This window comes from Lycorma delicatula, chromosome 4 (genome assembly GCF_047948215.1).
Source record: "Lycorma delicatula isolate Av1 chromosome 4, ASM4794821v1, whole genome shotgun sequence".
NCBI classification, from domain to species: Eukaryota; Metazoa; Arthropoda; class Insecta; order Hemiptera; family Fulgoridae; genus Lycorma; species Lycorma delicatula.
Window position 1 is genome coordinate 190,487,382 of NC_134458.1, and position 24,753 is coordinate 190,512,134.

Here is a 24,753-nt window from a genome sequence, read left to right on the forward strand (position 1 = left end):
TTACCTTTTGTATTATATATCGGTGTACCATCTTTGTTTAACACATTATTAGATTTTAATTTATGTACCCCAAAATTTTCCTTAACTTTCCTGTATGCTCCGTCTATTTTACCAGTAATAATAATAATGTACATATTTTTATTTTAAAATATAGAAATTAAAAAAATAAATATTTCAAATAATTTTATTTATAAATTGCAAATAAGTAATAAAATTTTGATTAAAAAAAAAGCACACAATTTAGAAAGAAATTTGAACGGTATACAATTATTTATAATATATGACATCCTTTACATTTAAAAAAATTAATTTAAAATTTTTTTATACTGTTTTTATCTAACACCATTTTGTTTTACAATTACAATACCAAATTTATTACCTCCTGCTAAATTTTATTTTCAATTATTGTTAAAATTTTGATCCTTTGGTGTGTCATGATGCGCAGATGTCGTGTATTCGTCCTGTTTGTCCATTTTACAAGCGATTCTTGATATTGTAAATAAAAAATCTGACAGCCTGAAAAAAATAAAAATCATCAAATTAGAGAAACAACAGATATTGACTCCTACCGTACTAAATTACATTTTTATGTATGTCTGTCCGTCTTAGGTTATCACCGGAATATACCGATCACTAGCGGAAAATACCGATTCGTAAAAAAATTTGTCCTTTTTCTTGGTGAAGAAAATCATAAATTACTCGAAAACGGTTGGTCCTAGCGCTCTGAAAACATTGTTCGATCCCCCTGTACGATCACACCATCCGTTCCCAGTGATACCCTATCGGATGTTAATATTTTTAAGTGCCCCCAGGCCACCGTTCGAAAATTGTAGAGGGGAGTGCGATGGGGTGCCACCGTAATATCTCGGTAACCACTCGTCCGAGTGGTTGAATATATAGTAATATATATTCGTCCGAGTAATTGAAGAACATAAGAAAGAAGCCGTAATAAGAAAGGGAGTCCGACAAGGATGTTCCCTATCTCCGTTACTTTTTAATCTTTACATGGAACTAGCAGTTAATGATGTTAAAGAACAATGTAGATTCGGAGTAACAGTACAAGGTGAAAAGATAAAGATGCTACGAATTGCTGACGATATAGTAATTCTAGCCGAGAGTAAAAAGGATTTAGAAGAAACAATGAACGGCATAGATGGTCCTACGCAAGACCTATCGCTTGAAAATAAACAAGAACAAAACAAAAGTAATGAAATGTAGTAGAAATAACAAAGATGGACCGCTGAATGTGAAAATAGGAGGAGAAAAGATTATGGAGGTAGAAGAATTTTGTTATTTGGGAAGTAGAATTACTAAAGATGGACGAAGCAGGAGCGATATAAAATGCCGAATAGCACAAGCGAAACGAGCCTTCAGTCAGAAATATAATTTGTTTACATCAAAAATTAATTTAAATGTCAGGAAAAGATTTTTGAAAATATACGTTTGGGGTGTCGCTTTATATGGAAGTGAAACTTGGACAATCGGAGTATCTGAGAAGAAAAGATTAGAAGCTTTTGAAATGTGGTGCTACAGGAGAATGTTAAAAATCAGATGGTTGGATAAAGTGACAAATGAAGAGGTATTGCGGCAAATAGATGAAGAAAGAAACATTTGGAAAAGTATAGTTAAAAGAACAAACAGATTTATAGGCCACATACTTATAGGCATCCTGGAATAGTCGCTTTAATATTGGAAGGACAGGTAGAAGGAAAAAATTGTGTAGGCAGGCCACGTTTGGAATTAGTAAAACAAATTGTTAGGGATGTAGGATGTAGAGGGTATACTGAAATGAAACGACTAAGCACTGGATAGGGAATCTTGGAGAGCTGCATCAAACCAGTCAAATGACTGAAGACAAAAAAAAAAATATTGGTATCCCTGAAAGCCTCCAACCGAAAAGTTTGTTTATCAGGAGTTGTAACCACAACGTCAGTTCTTGTATTGTTGTTACGGTGAATTTAGCAAGTTACTATGTTCTCGGATAATGACAAAGCAAAGTGTGTTTTATTGATGGCCGAATTAAAATCCGTAATTTTAGTTCAACGTGAATTCGGAAGAGATCCACTATACAAAAATAACATAACACGTCGGTTCAAACGATTCCAAGAAACCGGATCGGTTAAGAAACAGAAATCAACCGGCAGACCTAGTGTACCGGACGAAACGGTTGAACTAATTAGAAGACCGGCAATTAGAAGTCCTAGGAAGTCCATCCCCCGTCGAAGCGTCGAATTAGGTATTCCAAAATCAACAGTTCACAAAGTTTTACATAAAAAACTGAAATTACACGCTTATAAAATCCAGATACTGCAAGAATTGAAACCCGATGATGGTATAGAACGTTACAATTTCGCTGTTCAAATGTCGGGCAGAATAAGTGAAAACGAATCATTTTTATTTTAAAGACGAAGCTACATTTCTTGCGAATGGGTGTGTTAACAGACACAATTCATGAATATGGGGCTCTGAAAACCAACACGCAATTATTGAGAAGCAACGAGATTCGCCTAAAGATTCTTACTAAAGCGCGCGCGCATACCGTATTTAGTTCGTACGGGTGTGACGCTACTAGCGTCGACAGTCAAAACTAACTAAACTAATGTAATTTCACATCTTATATAAAACAAACATCGATTACGTCATCTCTAAGTAAGTATAGCCGCAAGGTTTAAGTCACCCGTACTAAAAATTCATCCGAGCGATTTAGTTCGAGACCTAGCCAAGCCATTTTTTTTTACACTTAAAATTTTTTTTTTTTTTTTTTTTTTTTATTTAACACCAACTGTAACGTCACAACACTGAAACATTTTTCAGGCCTAAGGTGCGATTTTGCAAAAATATTGTTTTTTTTTTTTCAATAAAAGGCGAAACCTCGAGTTATTACTAAAGGTGACCTTTTTCTACAAAAAAAAAGTGGAAAATTTAAAGTCATCAAAGCCTTAGAGTATATAGAGATAATCTTGGTCAAGTTTATCCAAAATCGGTCCAGTAGTTTTGGAGATAAAAAATGTTATAAATGGCTAGGTGTGAAAAATACGAATATTAATATCCGTTTTTTTCGGGGTTCCTTACGTGTCATAAGGTGAAGATCCGATGAAAACCGCAAATGGTCATATTGGATCGATTAGAATCCAATCGATTAGTTTCCCTTCTCGACCTATAGAACTACTACAGCGCTATCTAGACGATAAAGTAATAGAATTTTTAATTCTTTAATATAATTAGCAGCCGTTTGTATTAAATAAAAAGCATACCTGTTGAGATAAGCGAGAATTTCTTTATCAATAACCCCATCCTGTACCAAAGGAATAACATTACGTTCAGCTCTGCGGCAGACAGACCGTGCTACATGTAACGACGATGAAGCGATACCACCACCCTGCAATCATTTAAATGTTAAATAAGAAAAAAAATATTTATAAATTTTAAATCAAAATTCCCTTTTTTTAATGTAATTTTTAGCTACACAGAACCTTTTTTTTATATAGAGGTGGAGGAACCCCATTTACGAACGGCGAAGCAGGGTCAGACTCGCTGAAAGGTTCCGGAAGATATTAAGGTATGCATTGTATTCCTGCGCACTACCGACTTAAACCTCCACCCTTGGGTAATCCCTTCCTGGTAGAGCTGGTGTACATTTCATCAGAAAGTGAGTAACACGCCCATATACACAATATCAAACACTACTCACAAAGTCACACACACACACGCGAACAAGATGACATAAGGCAAAAGCAAACCAAACACAATTTAACAACCACAAACTTACACACGTCGATATATCACAAGTCAGTTTCATCCTCTTAACAGCAACCCACCAATCTCACACCATGGACACACACACACACACACACACACACACACACACAGTCATAAACAGTCATCCCAACCCCGTTAAGGGAAATATACCTTATGACTACCTTATGACGTTACCGGTCGGCACACCTACCCCTCCGTTTCAAGCCGCGAGGGTCTTTACCGAAGGTCGTCTTCAGACCCTCTAACTGATTACATCTCACATCAGCCCAGGCCTCGGTCGGAATGCCACCGATATAAATGCCTCGGCAGGCATTTACATCAGTAAAATACATATTAAATTTCGCCTTTACGTAAACCTCAAACGGAAATCTTCACATCCAACCTAACATGATTCCCTAAAACTAACTAACCGAAACCGCGAACCACGCGCCTAATCCAGATTTTACAACACACAGTTCGTGACTGTGAATGCCACAGAAAACGAGCGTTTACCAATCAATCAATTATGTCTTACGCAACATAGAAATTCAAACCTAAATAAGTCGACCAATTTAAGTCACCTAACAACGGGAACGCAACCTCTCATTCCCGTTCCGCATAGAAGCCGAGGACAAAAGCCGTACCCTCACCCGGTCCTATCATGGTATCTCGCATGTCATTACTAAATAACGATCACGACCGCCACGTTTGATACCTTTGATCCGACCATGGATAGAAAGGAAGTTCGGGGACATAAATTACTGGATAACGCAATTTTTTACAGGGCATGGGTCGTTCAGGTCCTATTTATGTGCAAGACTAAGGGTAGATAACAACAACTGTCCTTACTGTGGGGCATATGATTCCCCTGAACATGTAGTATTTGAATGTAACCGTTGGACTGAAAGCAGGCAATCCTGTGTAAGACGTATAGGGCAATTATCTACAGAGAATGTGGTGGATAAAATGCTACTTAACGAGGATAACTTTAATGTGATCTCGTCGTTTATAACCGCAGTTATAAAGAAGAAAGATGAGGAAGCTCGTCAAGAAGAAACCGCTCGCTGATGACGGCTTGTCGTAGGTGGAATTTCCACCTACGAAATAAAAGAGCTAACCGGTGAACTGACCTGCCGTGCCGGACATACAGCCGGCGGGCGGGGAGGCGAGCTAGAGTAAAGGACACTCCTCTGGCGCGAGTCAAACTTGATTGTAGATCCGTTCCAGAGGAGTAGGTGGGAATATAAAAAAAAAAAAAAGTACCTCGATTAAACTCCCTCTGGAGACCTACAAACCGCAAGGCCGTGAAAAAAACCAACCACTCCTCCCGGATCATCCAGTTAATACAGAGATCCAGAAAGGAATGTATTCTCTCAAATTCCCTAACGCTCATGAACGTTGACAACTCCCATGTGTAGAGCTTTAGCAATACCTTCCTTACCAACCATTGCTACGACCATTCAATTGCTTGTACTCTTAAGCAATCTGTTGCTTTATCTCAAGTGAAAACTTCTACCTATTGGAAGCAATATTTCACTCCTATGATCTTCGAATCCAGGACCGCTGAAAAAGAATAAACGTGGTTTGCTGTCTCATCCATACTTTCACAAACCATCAAGTACAAACCAATAAAGAAACTATAGAAATCATACATAGCCCGCCAGAAACTGTGTGAGATAATAATCCAGCGAGCCTTGCCAACGCCCAACCAACCAACCCAATTTTGTAGTATATTTAATAGATACACACAACCTAGCTGAAATCTAGTAAATATTAACTAATGAAAAAATTATATAAGTTTTTTTTTTGTTTTCAGTCATTTGACTGGTTTGATGCAGCTCTCCAAGATTCCCTATCTAGTGCTAGTCGTTTCATTTCAGTATACCCTCTACATCCTACATCCCTAACAATTTGTTTTACATATTCCAAACGTAGCCTGCCTACACAATTTTTTTTCTATCTACCTGTCCTTCCAATATTAAAGCGGCTATTCCAGGGTGCCTTAGTATGTGGCCTATAAGTCTGTCTCTTATTTTAACTATATTTTTCCAAATGCTTCTTTCTTCATCAATTCATTTGTCACTTTATCCACCCGTCTGATTTTTAACATTCTCCTATAGCACCACATTTCAAAAGCTTCTAATCTTTTCTTCTCAGATACTCCGATCGTCCAAGTTTCACTTCCATATAAAGCGACACTCCAAACATATACTTTCAAAAATCTTTTCATGACATTTAAATTAATTTATGATGTAAACAAATTATATTTCTTACTGAAACCTCGTTTAGCTTGTGCTATTCGGCATTTTATATCGCTCCTGTTTCGTCCATCTTTAGTAATTCTACTTCCCAAATAACAAAATTCTTCTACCTCCATAATCTTTTCTCCTCCTATTTTCACATTCAGTGGTCCATCTTTGTTATTTCTACTACATTTCATTACTTTTGTTTTGTTCTTGTTTATTTTCATGCGGTAGTTCTTGCGTAGGACTTCATATGCCGTTCATTGTTTCTTCTAAATCCTTTTTACTCTCGGCTAGAATTACTATATCATCAGCAAATCGTAGCATCTTTATCTTTTCACCTTGTACTGTTACTCCGAATCTAAATTGTTCTTTAACATCATTAACTGCTAGTTCCATGTAAAGATTAAAAAGTAACGGAGATAGGGAACATCCTTGTCGGACTCCCTTTCTTATGTTATTCAATTGTCACTGTTGTTGTTTGGTTTCTGTACATGTTAGCAATTGTTCTTCTATCTCTGTATTTGACCCTATATTTTTTTAAATGCTGAACATTTTATTCCAGTCTACTTTATCGAATGCCTTTTCTAGGTCTATAAACGCCAAGTATGTTTGTTTGTTTTTCATTAATCTTCCTTCTACTATTAATCTGAGGCCTAAAATTGCTTCACTTGTCCCTATACTTTTCCTGAAACCAAATCTGTCTTCTCCTAACACTTCCTCTACTCTCCTCTCAATTCTTCTGTATAGAATTCTAGTTAAAATTTTTGATGCACGACTAGTTAAACTAATTGTTCTGTATTCTTCACATTTATCTGCCCCTGCTTTCTTTGGTATTATGATTATAACACTTTTTTTGAAGTCTGACGGAAATTCCCCTTTTTCATAAATATTACACATCAGTTTGAATAATCTATCAATCGCTTCCTCACCTGCACTGCGCAGTAATTCTACAGGTATTCCGTCTATTCCAGGGGCCTTTCTGCCACTTAAATCTTTTAATGCTCTCTTAAATTCAGATCTTAGTATCGTTTCTCCCATTTCACCCCCCTCAACTTCCTATTCTTCCTCTATAACACCATTTTCTAATTCATTTCCTCCGTATAACTCTTCAATGTATTCCACCCATCTATCGACTTTACCTTTCGTATTATATATTGGTGTATTAATTTATTAATATTTTCATTTAATTATGAGTAACAGATTCCAGCTAGGTTTTGGTTATTTAAGGTTTACAAAAAAAAGTCAATTTTTATTTATTATATAAAAAAAAAATTGTCAATATTTGTAACTAGGTCAATATTTGTACTTACTTGCGTGTATCTATCATATACACTACAAAGTGGGAATATGGGTTTAAGTTTTATAAACATGTTTTTTTTAAATTTTGAATAATATTTTGCATCAAGGTTACGTGTATTTATCAAATATACTAAAAAGCAGGAATATGGTTTTAATATTGATATATATATTTCATTTATTGATGAATAATCGTTGACTTTATGATTAATATCAATTAAATATACACTTAATAATTGAAATTTTAATTGTTAATTTTTAAACATTGATTTTATTATTAGCTATACTTTGGCACGCTTCGCCGTGGTACAGCGAAGTTTCTGCGATATTTACCAATTGATCGTTACTTGGATGGAGAATAATATCTTTAGGTTGGTAACTGATCTCCGACTATGACAATTGGCTGCTTCGTCTATAGTTGGAGTATTATATCTCCGGATATGTTCTCCAGTGGGACGTTTTGTCTGAGTTAATGACAATCTTTTGGGTATCTGATTGCATCATATTAATTACCGTTTTGAACAAACGTACCAAATTGTTCCATTCGTGAAGGAAAGCTTCTGTAGCTGCGAAATAATGGATCTTTTTAGCGAGGTATGTATACCATAACTTGCATCGACTTCATCTTTATCATCACCAATGAAATACATTTGAAGGAATTTATGATCACTATCTGGGAACGGGAGCTTTGTGATATATTTGCCCTTTGATTTTAAAAGTTGGTATGAATTGAGTCGTCACGATTTCCGCACCAAATGACGTCATAGAAACAATGAACGGCATAGATGAAGTCCTACGCAAGAACTATCGCATGAAAATAAACAAGAACAAAACAAAAGTAATGAAATGTAGTAGAAATAACAAAGATGGACCACTGAATGTGAAAATAGGAGGAGAAAAGATTATGGAGGTAGAAGAATTTTGTTATTTGGGAGGTAGAATTACTAAAGATGGACGAAGCAGGAGCAATATAAAATGCCGAATGGCACAAGCGAAACGAGCCTTCAGTAAGAAATATAATTTGTTCACATCAAAAATTAATTTAAATGTCAGGAAAAGATTTTTGAAAGTATATGTGTGGAGTGTCGCTTTATATGGAAGTGAAACTTGGTCGATCGGAGTATCTGAGAAGAAAAGATTAGAAGCTTTTGAAATGCGGTGCTATAGGAGAATGTTAAAAATCAGATGGGTGGATAAAGTGACAAACGAAGAGGTATTGCGGCAAATAGATGAAGAAAGAAGCATTTGGAAAATATAGTTAAAAGAAGAGACACACTTATAGGCCACATACTAAGGTATCCTGGAATAGTCGCTTTAATATTGGAAGGACAGGTAGAACGAAAACTTTTTGTAGGCAGGCCACGTTTGGAATATGTAAAACAAATTGTTAGGGATGTAGGATGTAGAGGGTATACTGAAATGAAACGACTAGCACTAGATAGGGAATCTTGGAGAGCTGCATCAAACCAGTCAAATGACTGAAGACAAAAAAAAATTACTAAAACAAAACTCCCATTTTTGAAGTGTATTTACTAGATACACACATCTAAGCTACAATTTATTATTCATCATTTAATAAAGAATATTTATAAAAATGACAAATTAAATTATTATTTTTTTAACGTATTTTATAGAAATACACAAACTAACTGCAAATAATTATTAATCATAAAATGAAAAATGTTTAAAAAAACAAAAATTACCATTATATAATAGATACACTGATCTTGCTGCAAGTATATAATTCATCAATAAATGAAACAAGTATATAAATGATAAATCAAAAATTCCCTTTTTGAAGTGTAATTGAAAGATACACCAACAAACCAACCTGGAAAATATTATATTCATCCTTAAATTTAACATTTTTTATAAAATATAAATAAAAATTCACATTTTTTTAGGGTATTTGATAGATACATACAAACTAGCTGTAAAGTATTATTATTATAAATTGAAAAATATTTATATACAGAGTGTCCCATATAAAACGTAACCCAACCTTATATTGGTACTCATCCATGAAATTTCAAAAGTCAAGCTCCCCTACTCGTTACTGAAATGGACTCGTCAAACATCTGAACATCGCGGGCGACGCAGTAGAACAGTACCGATAGTAACAACAATGCAATCATAACGTTCAGCGTATTGCTAGAGAGACAAGATGGTGTTTTCGCTAGATGAACGTGTTTTCATTGTCGAGTCGTACTTACGTAAGAAATCCGCGGTTGCAGTGCAAGATTTGTTTCGCTATAAGTACCCAAATAAACCAGCTCCTAACAAAACATCAGTATTAAGGTTAGTTGCAAAATTTAGAGAGATCGGTTCTGTTAATAACAAGGAACACAAAAGATCTGGGTCATTGTTGAATACTGATACAGTCGCTGAAATCAAAGATCGATTACTCGCCTCGCCAAATAAATCGATCAGACGTTTGTCTGCTGAAATTAATTTGTCTAGATCGACTGTTCATCGGGCGACCAAACAATTATAATTCCGACCTTATCGCATTCAAACGGTTCATCGACTTCTTGAGCCCGACAAATAAAAACGGCTACAATATTGTAAACGGTTCCATCGATTTCTGCGTGAGGAAATTAATATTATGGATTCGTTATTTTTCCCAGATGAAGCAAGGTTTCATTTTGATGGCTACGTAAACAGCCAAAACAGTAGAATTTCGAATGCTGAAAATCCCCACGTTTATCACGAAAAACAATTACAACCGCAGTAGTCGGGGCGTGTGGTGCGCGATATCGCGGAAGAAAATAATCGGTCCTATTTTTTTTCGAGTACACCACATTAATGCAGAACGATATCAGGATATTTTATTTCAGTTCATTTTACTCTTGGAAGAGGAAGACAGACACTGCTGGCTACAACATGACGGTGCGTCATCGCACTACTGAGGTTCAACTTCTGATTTCGTCGTGGAATTCTTTGGTAATCGTGTTATCGGTCGAGGCATGTGGCCACCATGATCTCCAGATTTGACTGCGGCGGATTTTTTTCTACAGGGTTACCTCAAAGAATAAGCCTACAGCAACAAACCACGAACACTTGAACGATTGAAAGTCGATATTGAACAAGCTGTATTAAATATCCAGCCACAAACTTTGAAAAAAGTTGCAAGAAACGCTGTAAAAAGAATTGAAACTTGTATTCAAGAAGATGGCGGCCAATTGCAACATTTACTCTAAATGTAAGGTAATGGATGGTAATAAAAATTACATTTACATTTACACATGCCTTTTTATTATTTCAATACCTACCAATATAAAATTGAGTTGCGTTTTATATGGGACACCCTGTATTATGCATAATTAAATGAAAACTCTTTATAAAGGATAAATAAAATTTGCCATTTTGTTGTGTAAATCTTAAATAAAGAAAACCTAGTCGGAATCTATAATTCATAATTAATTGAAATACGTTTAGAAATGTTAAATAGAAATTCCCATTTTTTGGTGTATTTGATGGATACATACAAACTAGCTGTAAAGTATTATTATTATAAATTGAAAAATATTTATAAACAGGGTGTCCCATATAAAACGCAACCCATCAATGAAATCGCAATGAAAACGCAACTCATCCATGAAATTTCAAAAGTCAAACTTACTCCCCTACTCGTTACTGAAATGGACTAGTCCAACATCTGAACATTGCGGGCGACGCAGTAGAACACTACCGATAGTAACAACAATGCAATCATAACGTTCAGTGTATTGCTAGAGAAAAGATGGTGTTTTCGCTAGATGAAAGTGTTTTCATTGTCGAGTCGTACTTCAGTACGAAATCTGCGGTTTCAGTGGAAGATTTGTTTCGCTATAAGTACCCAGATAAACCGGCTCCTAACAAAACATCGGTATTAAGGTTAGTCGCAAAATTTAGAGAGATGGTTCTGTTAATAACAAGGAACACAAAAGATCTGCGTCGGTGTTGAATACAGATACAGTCGCTGAAATTTACCCTTATAGCCCTCTGGTTATATGGGCAGGGAAGGGAGAGCGAAACAAGCCATGACCGGCTAAATATTCCCTGACCGCAACGAGATACCCAAGTAACCATATAGCGCGGGCGAAGCCGCAACGGGGATGCTAGTTCATCATAAAATAAAATATAATTATAATCTATAAATCAAAATTACCATTTTTTAGTATATTTAATACATACACAGATCATTCGGCAACGATTATCTATGAATATATGAAACAAGTATATAAAATTTAAATTCACATTTTTATTTTATAGTATGTTTTATAAACACACTACCGACACACACCACACACCACCGGCAAAGTATTTTTCATTATAAAATTAATATTTTTATAAATTATAAATCAAAAATTCCCATTTTGTAGTGTATGTGACACAAAAAAACCTTTTCTTTCTTTTTTCTGTTTAGCCTCCGGTAACTACCGTTTTAGATAATACTTCAGAGGATGAATGAGGATGATATGTATGAGTGTAAATGAAGTGTAGTCTTGTACATTCTCAGTCCGACCGTTCCTGAGATGTGTGGTTAATTGAAACCCAACCACCAAAGAACATCGGTATCCACGATCTAGTATTCAAATCCGTGTAAAAATAACTGGCTTTACTAGGGCTTGAACGCTGTAACTCTCGACTTCCAAATCAGCTGATTTGTGAAGACGCGTTAACCACTAGACCAACCCGATGGGTTCAGAATAGATCCACCACACAAACATAACATAACATGTTAGTTCAAATGATTCAAAGAAACCGGATCGGTTAAGAAACAGAAATCAACCGGCAGACCAAGTGTACCAGACGAAACGGTTGAACTAATTAAGACGATCGGCAATTAGAGGTCCTGGGAAGTCCATCTCCCGTCGAAGAGTCGAATTAGGTATTCCAAAATCAACGGTTCACAAAGTTTTTAGAGCCTTTTAGTAGAAGGAGACATACAGAAAGACAATTGAGAGAGAAAGAGTGACTGATAGAAATACAAGGAGAGAAAGAGACGCGCGCACACACACACACACACACACACACACACACACACACACACACACACACACACACACACACACACACACACACACACACACACACACACACACACACACACACACACACACACACACACACACACACACAGACAGACAGAGAGAGAGAGAGAGAGAGAGAGAGAGAGAGAGAGAGAGAGAGAGAGAGAGAGAGAGAGAGAGAGAGAGAGAGAGAGAGAGAGAGAGAAAGAGAGAGAGATTGAGTATGTGAGAGGGAGTGAGCGTCGAATTAGGTATTCCAAAATCAACAGTTTTCAAAGTTTTACATAAAAAACTGAAATTACACGCTTATAAAACCCAGATACTGTAGGAATTGAAACCCGATGATGGTGTAAAACGTTACAATTTCGCTGTTGAAATGTTGGACAGAATAAGTGAATACGAATCATTTTAAACGATATAATTTTCCAATTTAAATATTAATTTTTAAGTCGTAAGTTACATGAATGGAAATGAGCGAGAGCGCCAATTTAGGCTTATCTACTTTGTGCTCTTTCCTCACCAATCCACTCATAAGTGACGCAAAATCGTATCGGCGAGTTAAGTTATAAAATGACACCGCATGAGAATAATAGTTAGGGAGTAATTAAGGCAAAACACAGACTTATAGGCCACATACTAAGGTATCCTGGAATAGTCGCTTTAATATTGGAAGGACAGGTAGAAGGAAGAAATTGTGTAGGCAGGCCACGTTTGGAATATGTAAAACAAATTGTTAGGGATGTAGGATGTAGAGGGTATACTGAAATGAAACGACTAGCACTAGATAGGGAATCTTGGAGAGCTGCATCAAACCAGTCAAATGACTGAAGACAAAAAAAAAAATAAGGCAGAACGATATATACTTTTTCGTTACCGCTACAAATTTCTTTTCTGGTACAAATATACAGGGTTATCATAAATTAATGGTGCGGTTTCAGTAATTCATAGGAAAATTATAGGGAAATTTCTAGATGTTATGTTGGTATCCCTGAAAACCTCCAACCCAAAAGTTTGTTTATCAGGAGTTGTAACCACAACATCAGTTCTTGTATTGTTGTTGCGATGAGTTTAGTGAGTTCTCGGATAAAGACAAAGCAAAGTGTGTTTTATTGATGGCCGAATTAAAATCCGTAATTTTAGTTCAACGTGCGTTTCGACGTGAATTCGGAAGAGATCCACCTTTCTTTCTTTTTGCTGTTTAGCCTCCGGTAACTACCGTTTAGATAATTCTTCAGAGGATGAATGAGGATGATTTGTATGAGTGTAAATGAAGTGTAGTCTTGTACATTCTCAATTCGATCATTCCTGAGATGTGTGGTTAATTGAAACCCAACCACCAAAGATCGGTCCCGCCGATAGAACTTCAGATCAAGAGCAGGAAAGCGAGAGCGGGAGAGTGTAGTAGAGCTGAGACCGAGGCGATGACCCGACAGTGGTGGAAGGAAGTACGGGCAGAGACTAACGCTGCGGCCTGGACCAGAAGGTTAATAAGTGATTTGGACGCACGGCTGGATCGCCAACATGGCGAGGTGAACTTTTACGTAACACAGATGATGTCGGGTCATGGATGTTTTGGTTACTATTTAAAAAGATTCGGCAAGAGAGACACACCCAACTGCGACTACTGCCAGGAGGTGAACGACGCAGAGCATGCGATGTTCGAATGCCGAAGATGGGCACAATACAGACAATTCATAGCAGTCGATAACCTGAACGCGAATAACATAGTAGAGTGGTCGCTAAGGAGGGAGCAGAATTGGAACGTTTTTAACAATTTCGCCGGTACGGTTCTTCGCACTAAGAAAGAGGAGGCGCGACGAAGGATACGTTAGGTTCAATCGTAAATAGGGATAGGTGGACAGCCCCGTCTCTGAGAGCCTGTACGCCCTGGCGTGCAGGTTTCGGTGAGGGGAAGGGGACTCCGGGGAGATTTCACGGGGATAAAATTAAAAGACCTAGACCCGGCCGGCGTGGCTGGTTTTGGGGGTACGCGCGCTCCTTGTTCTGGTCGCACCGGTTTGGGGCAAATGGCATAAAGACCGAGACCCGGTTTCTGTCGGCGGGGGTTAGGAACGGCATAGCCGGGCTTTGCCCTCGTCGGCGGGAATTAGAGGCAGGCAAGAAAAGATCTAGTACCGGGGCGCGGTTGACCTGCCGTGCCGGGTGTAAAACCGGTGGGCGGGAAGACCGCCTTAGAGTTAAAAGACACGTCTCTGGGCCGAGTATACTTAATTGGATGTCCGGCCCAGGGATGTATGGGAACACCACCAAAGAACACCGGTATCCACGATCTAGTATTCAAATCCGTGTAAAAATAACTGGCTTTACTAGGACTTGAACGCTGTAACTCTCGACTTCCAAATCAGCTGATTTGTGAAGACGCGTTAACCACTAGACCAACCCGGTGGCTTGACACACAAACCTAGCTGCAGAATATTATGCATCATTAAATGAAAAATATTTAATAATGATAAAATTTCCCATTTTTTTTTTTTTGTATATTTGTAACATACACAAAACCTGGCGGCAAAGAATTATTCATCGTAAAATAAAAAAATGTTTATATATTGGTTAATCAAAATTACCTGTTTGTAGTATATTTGATAGATACACACAAAAAATATATTTTTTTTTTTGAGGTTTTTAGGGGCATCGACTACTTTGGTCATTAGCCCCCATCCCACTTCAAAAAAGGGTTCAATATTTCACATTTTCATGTGTCAAAAAAAAAATGATCAAAATTTTACTTTTTCTTATAATTTCTGATCCAATAAAATTACTTTCAAGGCTTTCCTTTCGGCCATCCTTTCTTGCGTTTCTCCATTCTTCTGACGGCCTCAACCTCTGATGACAGCGTATCTGAAGGCCTCAGGCATGACATCGTCTTCCTCTATTTCGGATGCCAGTGACGTTCTGCGGCTGACGTCAGTTGATGAAAGTTTCGTCGGTGCTGTTAGCATCTTTGCTAAAGAAACTAAACTAATAAGCGATGATGTCTCCGCGGGGGATGAGCCGGACTCTATCTCTACTGCAGTACTGGGTCCAGCTGAAATAGATGCTCTCATCGAAGCTGATATTTGCGCTTTTGGAGGCTCTATTGGTACAGGTTTTATATTCTCTACGTCTGGTGGTTTCTCAATAATAACTTGCACCTCCATTTCCGTAGATTCAGATTTTCTTGTCACAATTTCTTTAAGCTTGTGACTAGACGACGGAGTGATCCGTTTCTCTTTGCTAGATAAGTCAAGATTTTTTATTCTTACTTCTGTTGGTGGCTTAGTAATCGCAGGTTTAGCTGGTGATTTAAACTGTGCTGGTGCGTCTCTCATGTCAACGGCGTCAGTCCGGGGATGAGCCTTCTCATCTTTACTTTGTTTTCTCTGATGAGTCGACTCAATCTTTGAATCAATGATTCTTTCAATCATTGTCGCAAGACTTGGTGCCGTCGTGTTAAGCAACTGCTCCACATTAATTTTAGATGTGGAAGGGGCAGCCGCTGCTTCTGGGTAAGAAGTCGATAGTTGTGGTGTACGTTGATTAACAATCTTCTTCGCTTTAGGATAACTGACCTGAAGCGTTTTAACTTCCTGAATCGCTGTTTCTAATTTATATGTAGGGCAGTTTCTTGAACGACATTTGTGATGCCCTTAATTGTGACAAACCTTAACGCAGGTTGGAGGGTCTTTACATGGATCACCCTCATGTGTTTTTTCTCCACGTATACATATTTCCTGCGCTTCACATCTAGCTGCTGTGTGTCCGAATCGTTGACACTTAAAACATCTCATCGGCTGCATTCCGCAGCCGATGAGTTCAGTGTGCTATGCGGTTGAATAGAAACCGCAAATTCACCGATCTTCTTCAACGCCTGGACTTTCTGGCTTTGCACGTCATTGATAGTTTCGACGTAATATTATTATTTTTTTTCTTTTTTCTTTTTTTTTCTGAATTTTTGTGGGCATCGACTGCTAAGGTCATTAGCCCTCGTCACATTCTTTAAAAGAAATTATTATCTCCATCAGGATCGTCATATGTAAGGGTGTAAAGGGCCCTTACATTTTATTTAAAAACACAAACTTCACAATAAACATTAAGACATAAAAGACAAGGACAATCACAAACACTTACGGGGTGTAAAGGGCCCCAATATTAAAATTTGAGATAAGGTTCTCAAAAGACCATGAAATAAAAATTTCAACTTATCAATACCACAAACTACCGCTTAGAGATTCTTTTATCACAGCTTTAAACTTTCATTTTATAGACTTTTAAGAAGTCCACTGGCTTGTAAAAATGCAACTATATTTTCTTCATTTCATTATCCAGATCAGCACTAATATTATTTCTAAGACGGAATTTCTTTCTGAGGTCCTCATATATGATACACTCTTCTATCAGATGCTTGATTGTCAGTGTTTTATTACAAACACCGCACATTGGTCTCACTTCGCCGGTTAACAAATATAAATTTGTTAATCACGTATGACCGATTCTAAGTCTGGTCACCGCTACTTGTTCACCTTCAGTTTAATTTTGTATTTAAACTCTTCCATTCAGCGTTCCACTTGTTTTTTACTATGTTTGTTAGACGGTTTTTAACATCTGCCACTCTTACAGGATATGCATCCAAATCATCACAGACTGTTGCCTTTCTGGCAGCTTCGTCTGCGATTTCATTACCTGTAATACCAGCATGCCCCGGATACGCATCGCTCTCCTCGTTGTTTTAGTACGTATAAAATGGACAGGATGTTTGCAATTAGGACAATCTTAATATTATTATTATTATGCAAAATATTATATATTATTAAATGAAAAATATTTATAAATGCTAAATCAAAAATCGTATTTTGTATTGTATTTGATACATTTACAAAACCTAGCTGCAAAATATTATTTATCATTCAATGGAAAATATTTTAGAAATGATATATCAAATTTCAAATTCGTTGTTTATTTGATACATAAATAAATTATTCAAATAAAAAGAGAAATGTCTCTAAAGTATAAAATACCAATTATGTAGTGTATTTGATAAAATCATAAAACCCAGCTGCAAAGTATTATTTAGCATTAAATGAAATATGTTCATATATAATAAATCAAAATTCCCATTTCATAGATACACACAATCAGGTTGCAATTACAAATAAAAACCTTTATAAATTATAAATAAAAATTGTCCTTTCGTAGAATTTAAAAAAAAACACAACATAGTACAAATCTATTATTCGACATTTTATGAAAAAAGCTAAAATTATTTTATTATTTTGTAAATGTAGATATGTATATTGTAATGTATTTTGTAAGTCGATAGATGGGTGGAATATATTGAAGAGTTATACAGAGGAAATGAATTAAAAAATGGTGTTATAGAGGAAGCAGAGGAAGTTGAGGAGGATGAAATGGGAGAAACAATAGCGAGATCTAAATTTAAGAGAGCATTAAAAGATTTAAATGGCAGAAAGGCTCCTGGAATAGACGGAATACCTATAGAATTACTGCGCAGTGCAGGTGAGGAAGAGATTGATAGATTATACAAATTGGTGTGTAATATTTATGAAAAAGGGGAATTTCCGTCAGACTTCAAAAAAAGTGTTATAATCATGATACCAAAGAAAGCAAGGGTAGATAAATGTGAAGAATACAGAACAATTAGTTTAAGTAGTCATGTATCAAAAATCTTAACTAGAATTCTATACAGAAGAATTGAGAGGAGAGTGGAGGAAGTGTTAGGAGAAGAGCAATTTGGTTTCAGGAAAAGTATAGGGACAAGAGATGCAATTTTAGGCCTAAGATTAATAGTAGAAGGAAGATTAAAGAAAAACAAACCGACATACTTGGCCTTTATAGACCTAGAAAAGGCATTCGATAACGTAGACTGAAATAAAATTTTCAGCATTTTAAAAAAATTAGGGTTCAAATACAGAGATAGAAGAACAATTGCTAACATGTACAGGAACCACACAGCAACAGTAATAATTGAAGAACATAAGAAAGAAGCCGTAATAAGAAAGGGAGTCCGACAAGGATGTTCCCTATCTCCGTTACTTTTTAATCTTTACATGGAACTAGCAGTTAATGATGTCAAAGAACAATTTAGATTCAGAGTAACAGTACAAGGTGAAAAGATAAAGATGCTACGATTTGCTGATGATATAGTAATTCTAGCCGAAAGTAAAAAGGATTTAGAAGAAACAATGAACGGCATAGATGAAGTCCTACGCAAGAACTATCGCATGAAAATAAACAAGAACAAAACAAAAGTAATGAAATGTAGTAGAAATAACAAAGATGGACCGCTGAATGTGAAAATAGGAGGAGAAAAGATTATGGAGGTAGAAGAATTTTGTTATTTGGGAAGTAGAATTACTAAAGATGGACGAAGCAGGAGCGATATAAAATGCCGAATAGCACAAGCGAAACGAGCCTTCAGTCAGAAATATAATTTGTTTACATCAAAAATTAATTTAAATGTCAGGAAAAGATTTTTGAAAATATACGTTTGGGGTGTCGCTTTATATGGAAGTGAAACTTGGACAATCGGAGTATCTGAGAAGAAAAGATTAGAAGCTTTTGAAATGTGGTGCTACAGGAGAATGTTAAAAATCAGATGGTTGGATAAAGTGACAAATGAAGAGGTATTGCGGCAAATAGATGAAGAAAGAAACATTTGGAAAAATATAGTTAAAAGAAGAGAGGCCACATACTAAGGCATCCTGGAACAATCGCTTTAATATTGGAAGGACAGGTAGAAGGAAAAAAAATTGTGTAGGCAGGCCACGTTTGGAATATGTAAAACAAATTGTTAGAGGGTATACTGAAATGAAACGACTAGCACTAGAAAGGGAATCTTGGAGAGCTGCATCAAACCAGTCAAATGACTGAAGACAAAAAAAAAATTATTATAAAAATATTGTTAATAAAACATTAAAAAATTACCTTTAAATGTATAATAAAGATAATTTAAACTGTTAAAATCTGTTAACCTTGAATACATACAGTTTAGCCAACTGATGTACAGAGAAATAAAATTTACCTATGCCTGATCATCTTAATTTTAGGTTGGTATCGTTTTTTGAAATATCGTAATAAATAAATTAAAAATCTATTTACATAAAAATGAAAAGAAAAGATATTAATTTGCTTACCGGAAGTACATAATGTTCAACAGGAGGTAGCTGATGTGAATATTCATCTATCCAATCTTCTAATTCTTTAGTATATGTTGGTGAAAACGGTACTTTTTCTTTACCAGTTTGAAAATGTGATTTCTGAATAGCCGTCATAACATTTACTAATAACATTTGTATTCTTAATAATTTATCGCCGTAATTATGTTGTCTTCCAAATTCTTTTGCAAACCTTTAAAATTAAATTAACATATTATATATTAGTAATTTCTTTTTTAACTTGGACAACATTTATTATTAACATACAGACCCCGGCAATACTTTTCCATTGCTAGATTTGATTATATAAAGATATAAATAAAATATAAAAATGGGTACTAAGATAAACTCCATCACACTAAATCGCCTAGGATTTGCAGATGACCTCACTCTTTTAGCAAATAATATTCAAGAAGCCAAAACACAAATCATGAGCCTTCAAAATTTAGCACAAAAGATAGATAGGGCTTCATATCTCTTTCGAAAAAACTGAACTAATGGCCATAGATCCTCTGGTAATAGAGCACATTACGGTAAACAATCAGAAAATTAAAATAGTAAAACAATTTAAATATTTAGGGGAAATAATAACTTATAATTTAAATGAAAAAGTGACATGGCAAAACAGGACAAATAAAATGATTAAATCCCAAAAATTAACTCGGTCAACATATAACAAAAAATGCCTTTCTGCTAAAACAAAACTTAAACATTATAAAACTGTAGTACAGCCAGTAGTCACCTACGGAAGCGAGACCCTTTTCAAAATCACTCAGAAAAACCGAATTGAAAAAATTCTGAAAATAAAGAGGAGAATTGTCAGAACATTTGGAAAAATATAGTTAAAAGAAGAGAGGCCACATACTAAGGCATCCTGGAATAGTCGCTTTAATATTGGAAGGACAGGTAGAAGGGAAAAATTGTATAGGCAGGCCACGTTTGGAATATGTAAAACAAATTGTTAGGGATGTAGGATGTAGAGGGTACACTGAAATGAAAAGACTAGCACTAGATAGGGAATCTTGGAGAGCTGCATCAAACCAGTCAAATGACTGAAGACAAAAAAAAAAATTGTCAGAACGTGTATCAATAAAAAACACCAAAAAAGAAGGCCGATGGTTGATTGTGCCAAATGAGGTGGTGTATCGAGAAATAGAGCCAGTTACTGATACTATGCAGAAAAAAAGAATCTCTTTCTTTGGTCATCTAATAAGGACACCGGAAACAAGACTGTCAAGAAATATCATTGAAAAGCTTTGGTTCCAAAAGCTAGAAGTAGGATGGATCAAAGAAACCCACCGGATTGGTCTAGTGGTTAACGCGTCTTCCCAAATCAGCTGATTTGGAAGTCGAGAGTTACAGCGTTCAAGTCCTAGTAAAACCAGATATTTTTACATGGATTTGAATGCTAGATCATGGATACCGGTGTTCTTTGGTGGTTGGGTTTCAATTAACCACACATCTCAGGAATGGTCGAACTGAGAATGTACAAGACTACACTTCATTTACCCTCATACATATCATCCTCATTCATCCTCTGAAGAATTATCTAAACGGTAGTTACCGGAGGCTAAACAGGAAAAAGAAAGGATGGATCAAAGAAATTAGAGAAGATATGAAAGAATTGGGAATTAACCTGATTGACCTACAGAATAAAACTGGATAAATTACAAAGCTAAAAGACAAAAACATTAGATTTAAACAAAAGACAGACAAACGACAAAAATACAACGATTAGGGTGTTTACGGATGAAGAAAAGAAAGCAAGATCTGAACGGATGAAGAAATACTGGGCAGCTCGGAAGAGTAAAATAACACGCTTTTCTCAGAAAAGATCCAACTAAAATTGACTTAAGTGGTCCCATGTTGGCCGTAAAAGCATAATAATAATAATAATAATAATAATAAAAGATATAAATAAACACAAATCAAACTTTCATAGAATATTTAAAAAAAACTGAACTTCATAAAATGTAATCTTTCACTTAATAAGTTGCCCATCTCCCGTCTGCGGAAGAGGCTATGGAGCCTCTCGATGGAGACATGGGAGCTTAAATGGAACACCACGACTAAAGGAAGATCCTTGTATAGTTTTATACAGGATCTGGGAGGATGGTATGCCTCGAGTTCGTTTTTAAGGGCGTCGGATGCCCGGGTGCTCACCAACCATGTAAACCAGAACCAATATCTGTTTCGGTTTCTCCTGGTGGCTGATGAGTTGTGTGTCTACGGGGAGGTCCAGTCGAACGTGCATATGATGTTCGACTGCCCTGCTCTTGGGGGCGGGGGGCAGAGATCGAGCCACTCTGGAACTGAGAGATCAGGTGGAAAACAGCCCGCTCATAAACGGCGAATCAATGTGGCGAGAGCTGCATAGTCGGACCGTGTGGGAGTTCATCGATGAAATTGCTATGTTCAAACTGTCATCGTTAATTTTAATGGTTGTGTAATGTAATAATAACTCCTAAGCTCTGTTGTAGGAATCCTTCCTTAAGATAATGGCTGACCACCAGCCAAACTAGCTCCAAGCGCTGTTAAATGGTGGACAGGTACTAGCTGGCATACAGCGACCGGGGCGTGGCAGCCTACATTTCTGCCTTTTAGATATAAGAACCTCAATAGTTTTAATTGTAACAAGGGGTGCGCCTCCTCAATTTAGTTTTATTGTTGACAAGTGAGCGACTGGGACACTTAAGCGGGTGCTTTAAGACACGATGCTTAATTCGCTCACGCAAGTTAGGTAGCACATTAGGAGCAGATAGGCTCGAGGTCGCTATACCGTTTTTTAGAGGTTCCGTGCCGTTTTTTTGGCACGGAACATTTGGTCTATGCTCTAGGGTGTCCGAATGGGGTGGTGGTGGGAGAAATGCCAGTTAACCAAATTTCACTAAATAAAATCAATTTTTTATTTATTTTTTTTTGTCTTCAGTCATTTGACTGGTTTGATGCAGCTCTTTAAGATTCCCAATCTAGTGCTAGTCGTTTCATTTCAGTATACCCTCTACATCCTACATCCCTAACAATTTGTTTTACATATTCCAAACGTGGCCTGCCTACACAATTTTTTCCTTCTACCTGTCCTTCCAATATTAAAGTGACTATTCCAGGATGCCTTAGTAAGTGGCCTCTCTTCTTTTAACTATATTTTTCCAAACGCTTCTTTCTTCATCTATTTGACGCAATACCTCTTCATTTGTCACTTTATCCACTCATCTGATTTTTAACATTCTCCTATAGCACCGCATTTCAAAACTTTCTAATCTTTTCTTCTCAGATACTCCGATCGTCCAAGTTTCACTTCCATATAAAGCGACACTCCAAACATATACTTTCAAAAATCTTTTCCTGACGTTTAAATTAATTTTTGATGTGAACAAATTATATTTCTGACAAGGCTCGTTTCGCCTGTGATATTCTGCATTTTATATCGCTCCTGCTTCATCTATCTTTAGTAATTCTGCTTCTCTAGAATAGAACAGAATTCTTCAACGTCCATAATTTTTCTCTTCCTATTTTTATATTTGGTGATTCATCTACATTATTTCTATTACATTTCATTACTTTCATTTTGTTATTGTTTATTTTCATGTGGTAGTTTTTGTGTAGGACTTCATCCATGGCATTTCTTATAAATATTTTTTACTCCCAGCTAGAATTACTATATCATCAGCAAATCGTAGCATCTTTATCTTTTCACCTTGTATTGTTACTCCGAATCTTTATTGTTCTTTAAAATCATTAACTGCTAGTTCCATGTAAAGATTAAAAAGTAACGGCGATAGGGAACATCCTTGTCGGACTCCCTTTCTTATGTTATTCAATTGTTACTGTTGCTGTTTGGTTCCTGTACATGTTAGCAATTGTTCTTCTATCTCTGTATTTGAACCGTAATTTTTTTTAAATGCTGAACATTTTATTCCAGTCTACTTTATCGAATGCCTTTTCTAGGTCTATAAACGCCAAGTATATCGGTTTTTTTTTCTTTAATCTTCCTTCTACTATTAATCTGAGGCCTAAAATTGCTTCACTTGTCCCTATACTTTTCCTGAAACCAAATTGGTCTTCTCCTAACACTTCTTCCACTCTCCTCTCAATTCTTCTGTATAGAATTCTAGTTAAGATTTTTGATGCATGACTAGTTAAACTAATTGTTCTGTATTCTTTACATTTATCTGCCCCTGCTTTCTTTGGTATCATGACTATAACACTTTTTTTGAAGTCTGACGGAAATTCCCCCTTTTCATAAATATTACACGCCAGTTTGTATAATCTATCAATCGCTTTCTCACCTGCACTGCGCAGTAATTCTACAGGTATTCCGTCTATTCCAGGAGCCTTTCTGCCATTTAAATCTTTTAATGCTCTCTTAAATTCAAATCTCAGTATTGTTTCTCCCATTTCATCCTCCTCAACTTCCTCTTCTTCCTCTATAACACCATTTTCTAATTCATTTCCTCCGTATAACTCTTCAATATATTCCACTCATCTATTGACTTTATCTTTCGTATTATATATTGGTGTACCATCTTTGTTTAACACATTATTAGATTTTAATTTATGTACCCCAAAATTTTCCTTAACTTTCCTGTACGCTCCGTCTATTTTGCCAATGGTTATTTCTCTTTTCACTTCTGAACACTTTTCTTTAATCCACTCTTCTTTTGCTAGTTTACACTTCCTGTTTATAGTATTTCTTAATTATCGATAGTTCCTTTTACTTTCTTCATCACTATCCTTCTTATATTTTCTACGTTCATCCATCAACTGCAATATATTTTCTGATATCCAAGGTTTTTTACCAGTTCTCTTTCTTCCACCTAAGTTCACTTCTACTGATTTAAAAATCTCCTTTTTTAACATTCTCCCATTCTTCTTCTATATGGTCTACTTCATCTTTTTTACTCAGACCTCTTGCGATGTCCTCCTCAAAAATCTTCTTTACCTCCCATTCGCAATATTCCACCAATTCATCTTATCATGTTTTTAAACCCCAATCTACATTTCAAAAGCAATTAATTACCAAATATACAACAAAAAAAAATCTATGGTGGTTTGAGAGAAATTCCAAGAAACCGGTTAACAACCTTTAGATTTTTCAATCGTAATTTTTAATTAAAATTTTACCAGTGAAAAAATTAATTGCATTTTGGAATATTCCTCCTTTAATATAAAAGAATAATTAGGGAATGTATTTTTTTTTGTCTTCAGTCATTTGACTGGTTTGATGCAGCTCTTTAAGATTCCCAATCTAGTGCTAGTCGTTTCATTTCAGTATACCCTCTACAT

General features: G+C 36.1%; 1 protein-coding gene across 1 annotated transcript in view; it reads right to left on the reverse strand.

Annotated features, from left to right (window-relative positions):
• Nucleotides 1-176: 176 nt before the first annotated feature.
• The window catches only part of LOC142324166 (corrinoid adenosyltransferase MMAB-like), a 53,553-nt gene continuing 28,976 nt past the window's right edge, over nt 177-24,753 (reverse strand). The window contains exons 5-7 of the mRNA XM_075364894.1: nt 19,447-19,660; nt 3,255-3,379; nt 177-516 (exon numbers count right to left, since the gene is read on the reverse strand). Coding sequence (XP_075221009.1) covers nt 399-516; nt 3,255-3,379; nt 19,447-19,660 — 457 coding nt within the window. The 3' untranslated portion in view covers nt 177-398. The remainder of the gene's footprint in view (nt 517-3,254; nt 3,380-19,446; nt 19,661-24,753) is intronic.